Raw genomic sequence first — 13,628 nt, 5'->3', positions numbered from 1 at the left:
AGGAAAACTAACCTGAGGAGATTAGTAATTCTCATGTCAGTTTTGATAGTCGCCGGCAAGGAGGTCGTTGTGTTGCCATAAATTTTGTTGCCAAGCTCAATTTTGTACCATTGCCTTTTCAAGGGCACAGCCATACACAAAAGTGAAACTTGGAGCTGTTGATATTTAAGTGAATTCCTCTTCGAAATGTGTGTTAGGTCCAAAGGGTTAGGACAAGAAAAAACTTTAGGACCTAAGGGTTTAGCTTCAAAGCTCGACATCTGCTATTTACTATGTGATCTTGTCAGGGTCATATGATTTCCTTAAATCTGAGTGTGGACTGTGGATGATACTTAGCCATTTGATTCTAAGGGGGCTAAAGCGGTACTGTGCTTTATGTGTGTTCGTGTGTTCATGATGATGTTTATTTTATCAACTGTAATGTCTCGGAGGTGATACACACAGATAAATGCTAACATCATTAAGAAAAAAGCCCCCCAAAATTTAATTGGGTTAGCTTTCTCCCTTGGAATGTTAAGACAACCAAGCGGAATCACACATAGTGGACCACCATACATCATTCTAAGTTGGTTCTCTCCACCCCATCGGCATAGCTGCTCTGCATGCTTGTTTTGTTTTTAACATGATGGCTTCTTGTGTAATGCATGTACAGAACACAGGAAATACAGCTTTTCTCTGTGTTGTATTTGACTAGTGGACTAAGCTGCTTTGGGTCAGAGAATTTGTTTTTGGTCTTCATCCCTAGTTCTTGTTCTCTCTTTTCCGTTCTTTCTCTCACTTCCAGGGTACCCCTAAGTGAGGCTGGCACTGGAGAATTAGAATATAAATATATAGAAAACCTCTTTTGGTTTGGTTTAGGAGGCTTGCAAAGTTTTGGTTGTAGTTGGCTTTTTTTACCCCAGCTAGCAGCTGAATCATTTTCCCAGTTGAGTCTGGCTACCGAAACCTTAGAGAGTAAATAGGACAAAGTGACATAAAATTAAGCATTTGTTCATAGAAATTCAGTATAGCAAATCATTTCGTGATAGAAAGGCTGTTTATATAGTTCCTCCAATTGTAGACATATGGAAATGTACTTTATTAGACTTAAATAATGAATTTAGTGATCTAAATAAAAAATTGTGCTACTTTTTAGTGAAATGTCTACAATTTTTTTAAAAAATAGCTATTTTACAGGTGGCTAGGGATTTTAAAGGGATCAGAGCTAACTAGATCTAAGCATTTCTGGTTATTGTTAGCTCTACTCTGATGTTCCTTATGCTAGGCTGTGTATAGTTGGCCTTCTGAGTCTTCTTTCTCTCTATCCTTGAATTAAGCAATGTGGTTACAAAATACTTGAAAGGTGTCGGTACTGAACCTGTAGTTAATTTTTTCCTTGTTATTTACTAAGTGATACAATGTCCCAACTATGTATATAGCACTTAGATTCTATATGATGAGTAATGTAGAGATAGTGTAAAGTATCACACTATGCATAGTTCATGGGCAGATACCAACACCACTTTTTATATAAGGGACTTGAACATCATTGAGTTTTGGTATCTGAGTTGGAGGCCTGTGAATACTAAAAACAACTGTATAATATAATCAGGACTTGCTAAACAATTTCCTAACTACTGTACTTGCAGTACAGTTGGAGGCAGTAAAACAGTAGAGGTTCCCTCCCTTGTATCAAGACAAAACCCACAGCAGTATAATAATTCATTATATGGTCACAGGGTTGTGGAGAATAAAGTGAGGTAAGGGTATAGAGACCAAAATGAGAGAGAAGCTGGTCAGGTAAGGCCTGCTTGTAGATGGCCTATGACTTCAGTGATGTCAAGATAAGCCATGTGGATGTTTGGAGAAAGCAGAGGTCCAAAGGAAACTATGAGTTAAGGTTAGAACATTTCTGTCATGTTTAGAAAACAGACAGCAAGGAGGTTATTGTTGGTAGAAGAGAGAAAGCGAGGGTAGAAGTTATGAGACGTAAGACCAGGGAGTTTAGATGAGGCTCTTACCTTACTGGGTCACTTTAAACATTTCTGGTAGGACTAGACTATTAGGGATTCACAGAGATATTATAAGGTAGCTAATCAATAAAGTTCCTGAAGTTTATTTAGAGTCACAGAAAGGGACATTGTAAATGGAAAGTACCAAATCTAACTCAGTCTTAGACTCTTTTGCTTGTTTGTTTTTGAGACAGGGTCTCTATGTGGCTGACTGTCTATGTATATGGTCTTGGCTGTCTAGAACTATGCAATTCAGGCTGGGACTACTGTTACTATGTCCTGACTATATAGATCCCACTGACCGCCCCTGCCCTCCCCCAAGGGGAATACCATGTCTAGCAGTCTTAGATTCCTTAACAGTGTCTCTGAACCTCTTCAATTAATATTGGATTTACATTTTATCGGTGTTAAGTATACTGTCTTATTGTTAACAAGGAATTTAGAGCTGGGCAGTGGTGGCACAAACCTTTAATCCCAGCACTTGGGAGGCAGACGCAGGCAGATTTCTGAGTTCGAGGCCAGCCTGGTCTACAGAGTGAGTTCCAGGACAGCCAGAGCTACACAGAGAAACCCTGTCTCGAGAAAAAAAAAAAAAAAAAAAAAGAAGGAATTTAGATTGTTCAGAGTCGGGCTGGAGAGGTGGCTCAGCCATTAAAGGCTAGGCTCACAACCAGAAGTATAAGATTGTTCAGAATCTTAGTCAAAAGACCATATAGCCTATTGTACTTCCACATAGGTCTTTATATTTTACTGTGACTGATGTTTTTAAACTTAACTGTATGAAAAGTTCCTTATACTTTAGGACAGTATACTTTGTTTCAGAGGTGATATTTTTAGACATTTTAAATTCTTGTTTTAAGTTTGTAGAGTCAAAGTTACTTTTTTCTTTCATTGTGTTGGTTTTTTGTTTACTTTGTTGATCTAAATTACACATCTGATTCTAATAAGTATATAGGAAATAGTACAATGTATCCTTGTAACATTAGGTTCCTATTACAGGGAGAAAATTAGCTGGTGTCTTATTTATTTGTTTGTTCTGTTTTGTTGTCTGTTTTCCACCCACCCACCTCCACTGTTTTCCTCTGTGGAGCCCTGGCTGGTGTGGAACTGGCTGTGTAGATGGGGCTGGCTTCAAACGCAAGAGATTTGCCTGCCTCTGCTGCCAAAGTGCTGGGATTAAAGGCGTACATCACCATGCCGGACCTTTAGAGTGGTTATTAACATAAAGCTCTCTTCTCTGCACTACCTAAGTGTATGTAGCAATATGTAACTTTAACATATATTGTAAAACTTACATAGCAATGTTTTAAAGCCTTTTCTGGATTATGGTGCCAACATAAATCTGTTTCTCTTTTATTGTTTAAGGCATGAAAACATTCAGCTAATTCCCCAAAGAGGGTCTAAAATGTCTTAATAAGGTGTTTTTCAACCTTCCTAGTGTTGTCACCCTTTAATACAGTTCCTCCTGTTGTGGTAACCCTAATCATAAAATTATTTCATTGCCACTTCATAATTGTAATTGTGCCACTGTTGTGAATGATAATATAAATATCTGTTATGCAGGCTATCTGATATGCAACCCTGTGAAGGGTCATTTGACTCCCAAAGGTGTTGCAACCCATAGGTTGAAAACTGCTGCTCTAAGATACCTATCTTTTTCTTACTCCGGCTGGCTGCCTTTTTCTTTTTTCTTTTCTTTTCTTTTCTTTTTTTTTTTTTTTTTTTTTTTTTGAGAAAAGGTCTAAAAAAATAAACAACAATTAAAAAACCACTATACTTCATGAATTTAGGCTAGTTGATCAAGGTGCTCCAGGGACCTGCCTGTTTCCACGTTTTACAGGCAAGTGTTACTCAGGCAGGTTCTCCTGGTTGCTCAGTGAGTGCTTTACCCAGTGAGCCACCCCCACTCCCTAAACCTTATGGTTGTTGTCCATATATCTGCTCATGGTGTGTGTTTGGGTGTCCTTCTGTCACTCTCTGCCATGTTAGACTGAACATGTGACTATTTCACCACTTTACGTAGTAGTTTAGTTACATCATCAGATTAACAAGTACTGTTGAGTCTCTCAGGTTCAGGAAGCAACAACTGAGGGGTCAATTAACAGGCTGCAAGAACAGTAGCAGCAGTATTCAGGTTACTGCTGTTTCGTATGTCAGTGCCATTGCAGTGTATTCACAGAAATAGACATAGCTCCCTGGATGCTGTCTAAACAAAGTTTAACTGAAATCTGTCTCCTGGCATTGTTGTTTATAGTAATCTTAATAGTAGAGACAAGGGTGAGGAGTTGGAAAGATGGTTTAGCAGTTAAGAGCCCTGGATGTTCTCTGGAACCCAGGTTTAATTCCCAGCTCTCAGACTGTCTCTCACAGATGTCTATAACAGACGTTACAGGGCATCTGGTGTCCCCTTCTGGCCTTCATGAGCTCCAGACATACAAGTAGTACACAGTCATAAATGTAGACAAACCATCCATGCACATAAAGTAATAAAAAATTATATACGTGTGTGTGTGTGTGTGTGTGTGTGTGTGTGTGTTTACATATAGAGAGAGGGAGTCAGGGAGAGAGACTGGGGTCTGGAGAGATGGCTCAACAGTTAAAAGCATTTGAGAACTGGGATTGGGTGTCAGCATGCTCAGAAGCTGGGCATGCAGTACATGCCTTTAAAACCCCAGCTCCAAGGCAGAGAGGAGACAGGGATTATCACTAGGACTTGCTGGCTTCCAACCTAGCTAGGAAAAGTAAGCCCCATGTTCAGGGAGAGACCTTGCCTTAAAGGAATAGTGTGGTGAAAGAGGATGCTCTTTAATGGGAGTGTACTAGCATAGGGACCTGTATACATGTGTGCATCACTCACATTAGCACAAACAAACCTTTAAAGGATGTGGGATACAAGTTCTCCAGGTGCCTAGCCTAGTTAAAACAGGGTTGGTTTTGAGCTACTCTAAAAAGTACAACCTAATACAAAAGGTATTAAAGGCTAAAAAGGTGACAAAAACTGACAGTAGATTCATTATGTAATTTTGCTTTTTTTTTTTAATGTTGTGAAATAGGCGGACAGCCTCACAAAAGGAGGAAGACGTCTGATGCAAATGAAACTGAAGATCATTTGGAATCTTTAATATGCAAAGTAGGGGAAAAGGTATGCACCAAGCCCAGGGGTTAGGGTTGTGATTGACATCCTTGATTAATTTCCAAAGTTGTACTGGGTAGTGTAGTTTTTAGACAAAGTTTTTATTACTGCACATCTGTATCTCAAATCGAAAGTGTTTTAAAACTCCTGGGATTCAGATCATTAAATTTTTTCAGTAAGTAGTTTTCATTAGATAAGTCTTAAGCAGACCTGGGGAATAGTCTTCTCAGTATAGCTGACCTGAAGCAGACTGATGCCCGAGACAGTGGTAGATCCTTAGTGAGAGGCAGAATGCAGCCCGTGCTGTCCTCTCGCTTGGAAGATTTCATTGACTCTTTTTGTAGAACAGTAGCTACTGGAATTGATTGATGCTGAGGGAATTGTCCACGAAATTGTCATCAGTTCTTGTTTTCTTTCTTAGTTTTAATCCACTGACTGCTTGAGTGTTAACTGGTAATTAATAATGTCTTCTGCAGAGCGCCTGCTCTTTAGAGAGCAATCTCGAAGGCCTGGCTGGTGTTTTAGAAGCTGATCTTCCTAACTACAAGAGCAAGATCTTAAGGCTCCTTTGTACAGTGTATGTATGTAAAAGATTTGTGGATCCAGGTGATGATGTATTATCTACTCTTGTGTGCTTTGGGAAATGTTCAGAGGACATGCTCACGTTGATTAGTCACTGGCTGTCCTTCTGTCCTGAAACCCGTGCTCATGAAATGTTCATCTTTGCCCTTTGCTGAACTTAGTTTTTCAAAGGACTAAATAGGACTTAAATGACATGTTTTCCTTATGTTTTGTTTCTTAGAATTTTAAAATCATTGAAGTTAATTTTTTTAACTCAGAAAATAGATGAGAAAGTAGATGTCTTATTTAGAGATGCTTTTTCCCCCACCAAGGAATGAGTCACATTTAGATGTTTAAAGTAGGGTTTAGCTCCGTTGTGGGGTGTGTGTGTGTGTGTGTGTGTGTGTGTGTGTGTGTGCGTGCGTGTGCGTGCGTGCGTGTGTTATTAGTAGAACCAAACATATTGGAAAACTAAGTCAAGTGGGTGATCTCTCTTGAGGGCTGAAGATGCCCTCGAAGCTTTTAATGACTTAATTGTCCTTGATCCTGTATGAGTATTTTACTCCTCTGCCTATGGAAGTCGGAAGAGAGCATTGGATGCCCTGGAACTGGAGTTTCAGGCAGTTATGAGCCACCATGTGGGTGCTGGGAATCCAACTTGAGTCCTCTGCAAGAATAGGCGTTCTTAACTGTTGAACTCTCTAGACCCATAGATAAATTCTGTTTGCAAAGGAATCCAGTCAGTTCAGAGAAATGTATATCTAGACTAAGAAACTATGAAAACGATCATTTTAGTATAGTTATCCATACAATACCCTCTGTTTTGATAGTATGTATTGCAGAATTGTTATGCTGGTGAAGCTGGTGGAAGCCATGCTTGCTCGTGTAAGGCTGGCCTGGTATTGATTAACAGTGCCCTTTAAAATCTTTTTACTTGGAGAAAGTTTTAGGGACCATGGTGTACTTTCAATACAAGTAGTTTTTGAGCTCCTAAATCCTCCTCTGTGCCCAACAAGATACCTTAGAAAAATGTAAGAGAATTCTCCACAGAATTGTCATTAGTACTTACTTGATTATTTTGCGCTATGTCCAAAGGCTTCGTTAACCTTGTGTGTAAGTCCATGTGTGGGTGCACATGTGCTGCAGCATGTGTGGAGGTCAGAGAACGATTTGGAAAAATCTGTTCTCTCAAACTCAGGTTGGCAAGGAAGAGCCTTAACTGGCTCAGCCATCTACCTGTCCTCAGCATGTTCTCAACTTGATTAGCGTGCCGTGTTTTAAGCATTTCTTAGAGGAACTTGGTGGAAACTCATTTTAGTTCTTTATTTTTTATAAGCAATCCAATAATGTTTCTCCAAGAGGAATTCTGGTCCCATGGTGTTTGGCTATCTAAGTTTAGAAGCTCTGAATGCTTCCCCTGAATGATTCTGCATTAAAGAGTTTCATTTCATGGAACACTTCAGAGATCACCATAGAAACCGTCTTCTTTGGGACTGTTACTCACTTCCACTCCACACATTAGAAGAAAAACTGCTCTAACATGAGTTACATTAATTTTGGTGTGATAACTTCACAAGAAACTGTTCCTTAGCTCTTGGATTAACTAAAATGAAAAATATTAGAGTCTGTATCTGCATACTTTTCAGTGATACTATGTCTTTTCTGAAGTCATTTTCAAAACATGGTTAAAAATAATTTTGTTCCAAAGTTATTTAATGTTAAAAGCTTCATGTACAATTCAACAGCTTAATATAAAACCTTTGTTTTGGGGTTGTTTTGTACGGGTTCTCAAATCAGTGCACGTCTGTTACCTGAGAAGCTAACAATTTATACAACATTAGTTGGACTGCTGAATGCCAGAAATTACAACTTCGGAGGAGAATTTGTAGAAGCAATGATTCGTCAACTTAAAGAGTCACTAAAAGCAAATAACTATAATGAAGCTGTATATTTGGTAAGTTTAATACATATGTGTGTGTGTGTAATATATATAAATTATATAGATAATTTATAATATATGTTATAAATTAGTATTGAAATGAAGGAAAGAAGGTACTGCAAGTCCTGAAATTCCTGTTATTTATACCCCTCTTCTGTAAACTCAGCAGCTCATTCATAGGGCCACTGTCTACGGGTAAGCTGTTCAGAAAGCTGACATTAATTTTTACCTTTTCTTTGCGTCCTTTTATGTCTCTAACCTCTCTAAATCCCATCTCCCAAACCGCCTTTGTCCCCATGGCTTCTGGTACAGTTCGAAACTGTTTTGTGTTCTTAGCTTCCTCCTTATTTGCTGGTTTCCATCTACTCTGCCTTTGAGTCTGTCTTCAATAATAGCAGCAGTATAGCCTTTGTATAACTAGGCTCTGCTCATGTTGGCTACTGGTTAAAAGCTTCATTTCCTTCCTATGTTTTATAGTGGGCTGTTTTTAACAGTTTCATGTATGTCCGTATGTCAGATATTCTAGTCACATTGGTCCCCATTATCTCTCTCCTGCTCTTGCTGTACTCGTGCTAGCCACCTGCATGTCTTTTTGCACAAGAGTGACTTACTGAATTTAACTAGGGTTGCTTGCATACAGGTGTGGGAAGTTATTTACTGGAACATGGGCACCTTAGTAATGGCTACACAACTGAAGGAAATACCTTCTTCCCCCGAATCTTAACTGTGTGGTAAATATTTAATATTAATCGGGGATTTCTATACTGCCTTAAATCATTCATTTCCCAGATAAAAGACGCACAACCTTTACATTTATAATAAGCCTAAACAGCATTAGAGCTGGGCAGATATCAATCCTGTATAACTATTTTGTCTACTTCTCTGTCAATAACTATGAGTTATAATTTGCCGTGTTCCACCTGGGCCACTCTTAATCTAATTGGCCAAACACCCCACACACACCCCACACCTGCATCTCTGCCTCATACCCCAAGCCCAGAACCTAAGCCCCACCTACTTCTGTTCTGCACAGCTATAGGCATCTTTTTTGACCCATTAGGGATAACTTTTGGGGCAAAGTACTTAGCATCACTTAGTTAAGTGAAGATCTCCTTGTCCCTGAGGCAACCAGGACCAGTATTTAGCATTATAATACACAACAACAGACCAAACTTCAACAGTTAACTGCCAATAGCTCCTCTGGAAAGGATGGGGCTTTGTGAGCTCCATCCTTATCCATGAGAGAAAGTTGACCTGCCCTGTCTTGGGTAGGTTTTGTGTAGCTGCTGTAAATTGTAAGTACTGTGGCCATGTCCTGTCCAGAAGACAGCATTTCCCAGGCGCCTCCCAACCTCTGGCTCTGAGATTCTTTTTGCAATGTAGAGCCTTTATGTGTCTTTTATGGAAGGAAATGGAATTCAGTCTTACTAATACCTAATACATAAATTAGTAAGTATCCAGTGTTTACTGTAAGTAAATACATATGTGCTGGAGATATGTGATCAAGTTAGTTTTTACTGAAGACAAGTTCGAGAAACGGGATTGTATTAGGATATAGGATTAAGGGCTTGGTCTTTTGTGATTGCCCCAGTAGGATTGCATTCTCTTGTCCCCTGTAACCCTGCAGTTATATAAATTTACTTGCACAGCCTTCTGCCAAGAATGCCTTCCCTGCTCCCCCTTAGGGCTTTACTCAGCCTTTATATCTCTGCCTGGGTTTCTCCTTATTGTTCTTTTTCCTTGTCCCTGGTGTCTCCCAAGGGCCCTCTTTAATTTACCTTTTAGTGTAGGAGTAATCCCTTTTTGTTTAGATTATGTTTGTCCCAAATAGGTTGAGTTCCTTAAAACAGTACCTAAGTACTGTTTACTTAGCCTGGCACACACTGGAAACCCAATAAATCTCTCTTTTACTTAAAACTTCTGTTTCTATATTTCAGCAAAAATTATTCCAGATTGAAAGGCCAACCTACTTGAGTGGAATGGAGTACCATGAATATTTGACTGTCTAGGTGCTTAATGTAGCATGGCCTGGTATGCTACAGTACCATAAGTAACTGAATGGACGGACATGAGCTGTCCTCCCCTGCAAGTGTGCTTATGGGCACTGACATCGGAATCCATGTCATTTTGTATAAATATTGTTTTAAGCCTTAAATTTAAAGACTTCTTGGCTGACAGATTGTAAAAACAAAAACATAGTAAACTAAATATAGGCGGAGGTTTTAGTTTCCTAGGCTGATTAAAGGTTGTTTATTTTGTAACTATTGTGAAGGACTGTTAGGTTTAATGCAGATATTGTTTACCCTCACAGGTCCGTTTCCTGTCTGATCTTGTGAATTGTCATGTGATTGCTGCCCCATCTATGGTTGCTATGTTTGAGAATTTTGTAAGTGTAACTCAGGAAGAAGATGTGCCTCAAGTAAGCACCCTCTATCGAATCTTTTCTGTGCAACACTGTTACTGGACTTTTGGTTTTGTTTTCCCCACTGATAACAGCAATAAACAAAATGCAGTAGTATATTATCACACTGTAATGCTTAATATCTGAAGGGCAAGTCAGCTGGCTTACTGGTGGGTTCTCTTGATAGCTTTGTGTTAATTAAAATGATTCAAATAAGATTAGAAATATATATTTGGAAATTCTCTGGGTTAGCCAGGTGTTTTATTTAAGCTCTATTGAAAAGCCTCCCCAGTATTGCATTTATGAGTAAAAAAGATGGGGGAGTTGTGTAGCTCTCTTATAGAGTGCTTGCCTTGCATCTAACCATGGAAAGACAGACTAGTTAATAAATAAAATTAACTAGCATGCATTTTTTTAATTACCCTTTTAAACTTGTTCAGGTGCGGCGGGATTGGTATGTTTATGCGTTTCTGTCATCCTTGCCCTGGGTTGGGAAGGAGTTGTATGAAAAGAAAGATGCAGAGATGGACCGCATCTTCTCCACCACTGAAAGCTATCTCAAGTAAGGCGGCTGCTGTCACGCTTCGTTGTTTGCATAAAGATGCAATAAATGCCTTAAGTTCTCTGTTAGCAGTAACACCAGCTCCAAAGTTACAGAAAATGTTCATTAAATTTTATTCTCCTGCTGCTATAACTCACTAAGACCGCAGTACTTTGTTAGTACAGCAAGTTGGTAAGGAGTCTTTTAAGCTGTTTTCCTATGGTCATGATAGAACACCCAGGTATAACAGCTCCTCGGGGTTCTAGTGTTCGAAAGCTGAGAGTCACCTGTGGCTTAAAATTACCTCTCTGCTGCTCAGGCTACTGAGTTGACTGGGAGGACTTGAGACATGTTACTAATATGTTCTGAATAGGAGCACTGCCCTGACACAGAGTTTTATTTCATGCATATTAATTCTAAGCCAAGCCGTTCCCCAGGCCAGTGTAAAAAACGTGCTTTGTTTTATTAGGTACAATCAAATAATGGGCCTTGTTAGTGAACATCCCTAGTTACCTCACAACATAGTGATAATGATCATGTGTTCCTTCAGCTTTCACAGATTGATTTTTTTTTAAAGATTTATTTATTTATTTTATTTATGAATATACTGTAGCTGTCTTCAGATACACCAGAAGAGGGCATCCAATCTCATTACGGATGGTTGTGAGCCACCATGTGGTTTCTGGGATTTGAACTCAGGACCTCTGGAAGAGCAGTCAGTGCTCTTAACCGCTGAGCCATCTCTCCAGCCCCCACAGATTGATTTTTATCATATATCTTTGAATACCATTAATATTATTTGGTTGGGTCCAAATGAACATGCCATCTAAAGACTTTTTTTACATATCTGTGTGTATGCAAATATGTGTATATATGTGAGTGTGGAAATATATGCCTGATTTTATATAAATGACAATCTAGCATATATATACTTATTTACACGCACATGTACTTATTTACATTCTTTTTTCTTTAATTTGAAATTGTTATATAAAAGCACGTGGTTCTGTCTGATTGGTTTTATTAACAGTATTCTTTTTTTTTTTTAATAGAACATAATTTCTCTTCATTAGTCCACTCTCTGTGGATATTTAGCCTGTGCAGGTTCCTGGTACTATATATAAACAAGATTCAAATATTCTTGTGTGTATGTATGCATATGTATTTGCGGCTGTATTTATGGGGATATGAATTCATAGAAATGACATTGTTGGGTACATATTCAGAACAGTTGAGATTTTTGACAGATAGAGTCAGATAGTCTTCCAGAGACATATTCTTCCAGGATCGAGGTTGTACCAATTAATACTCTGTGCCCTCAGTGTTTGAGATACAGAAATGCCTATATTCTGATAGACCATTATCAAAAATGTTGATCTGCTGATCTGATGGACAGAAATGTTTTTCGTTGCTGTAGTTAGTCATGAGAACCATTGAATGTCTTTTATGTTTTAAACCCTAAGTGTAGATTTTCATGTTTATCTTTAGAAGACGCCAGAAGACTCACGTGCCCATGTTACAAGTATGGACTGCCGATAAACCACATCCACAAGAAGAGGTGATTGATTTCCATCTTGTAATATAAACACAGCTCTTGAGTAGATTCTTGGCTCTATAACGTGCTTAAACTGAGTCAGGGAGATGACTCGGTGGGTAAAGGTGCTTCCACCAACCCTACCCGACATTCAGTTCCCAGGACCCACACAGTGGAAGGAGGACACTGATCCCTACAGGCTGTCCTGCGAGCTCCACTTGTGCTCTGTGAGCCATGTGCCACACAAATGAGGAAAAGTACAACCTTAAGAAATGAAATTTAATCAAAAACTTAAAATCCCATTCTTTACTACTGTATGAAATACCAAACTAGTTCACTTTGTTATGCATTTTAGATGGTAGACTTTTTTGTTTAACCAAAATGTATCTACTAAATATTAAAATCTCTTTTTAGTATTTAGATTGCCTGTGGGCCCAGATTCAGAAATTGAAAAAAGACCGGTGGCAGGAAAGGCACATCCTAAGACCCTACCTTGCCTTTGACAGCATCCTCTGTGAAGCACTACAGCACAACCTGCCTCCTTTCACACCACCGCCTCACACAGAAGACTCGGTGTACCCAATGCCCAGGGTCATCTTCAGGATGTTTGACTACACAGATGACCCAGAGGTACATGAGTGGCCAAGATCTCCAGGAAGGGCCTGGCTTGAAGCTGTGCTTGTGACTTAGTTTCCTTTGACTTATGTCTTAGATATTTTGAGACAGAGTTTCTCTCTCTGGAGCCCAGATTGGCTTTGAGCTTACAAATTCTCTTACCTCAGCCTTTCAGGTGCTGGCTGGGATTACAGGCTTGTACCACCTTGCTCAGCTCTGAAATAATCTTTTAATTTTCAGGGTTTTGGGGTTTTGGTGGTTTGTTGTTGTTGTTTGGTAACATAAGATTTTAAATCAATTTAATGTTTTAATTCAGCAAACTATATCACCTTGTTGTGCAAAAACTTTTGCTTTACTCATGTAAATAAGAAAGACAGCATAGTTTAACAATCAAGAGGGTAAGTTGAATGCCAGTTAGCCAGCATTTTCATGTAAATACAACCTGGACCCGGAGGAAAAGATTTACTTCCTATGCCTGGCTCCCAAGGAATAATAGTATGTTTCCCTAGGCAGATTAAACTATTGTCACATGTTAAATACCTTGAACAGTGACTCATGATGTGTGCTCAGTTTTAGCTGTTAGGGTAGGGGTGTGTGGTGTGCATGTGGTGTGGTAGCTAGAGGGTAACTTCAGCTGTTGTTCACTGCTCTTCACCCTTGGAGGATGGGGTTGGCAAGGTCTCTCGATGAACCTGGAGCTCACCATTGTAGCTACACTGGATGACTACTAAGTCTACAAATCTACCTATCTTGAGATTCCCACAATACTGGGGATAGAGGTACATGCCACCTGGTCTAGCTTTTAATGTGGATTCTGGGGGATCTTCCACTGAGCCATCTCCCGGGCACCATGTCTAGCTAATTTTTATTGTTTGTTTAGTGTATGTCTCTCTCTGTAGCCCAGTCTTCATTG

General features: G+C 39.3%; 1 protein-coding gene across 4 annotated transcripts in view; it reads left to right on the top strand.

Annotated features, from left to right (window-relative positions):
- The window catches only part of Ncbp1 (nuclear cap binding protein subunit 1), a 36,064-nt gene that overhangs the window by 955 nt on the left and 21,481 nt on the right, over positions 1-13,628 (top strand). For all 4 annotated transcript variants that reach the window (XM_028770207.1, XM_028770206.1, XM_028770205.1 and 1 more), the window contains exons 2-8: positions 5,045-5,133; positions 5,601-5,701; positions 7,483-7,639; positions 9,936-10,043; positions 10,466-10,587; positions 12,055-12,124; positions 12,515-12,730. In XM_028770207.1, the coding sequence (XP_028626040.1) occupies positions 5,045-5,133; positions 5,601-5,701; positions 7,483-7,639; positions 9,936-10,043; positions 10,466-10,587; positions 12,055-12,124; positions 12,515-12,730 (863 nt within the window). The remainder of the gene's footprint in view (positions 1-5,044; positions 5,134-5,600; positions 5,702-7,482; positions 7,640-9,935; positions 10,044-10,465; positions 10,588-12,054; positions 12,125-12,514; positions 12,731-13,628) is intronic.

Source organism: Grammomys surdaster, unplaced genomic scaffold (genome assembly GCF_004785775.1).
Source record: "Grammomys surdaster isolate TR1022 unplaced genomic scaffold, NIH_TR_1.0 199, whole genome shotgun sequence".
Classification (NCBI taxonomy): Eukaryota; Metazoa; Chordata; class Mammalia; order Rodentia; family Muridae; genus Grammomys; species Grammomys surdaster.
Note: the sequence above shows the minus strand (reverse complement) of the source record. Positions and strands in the feature narration are given on the sequence as shown.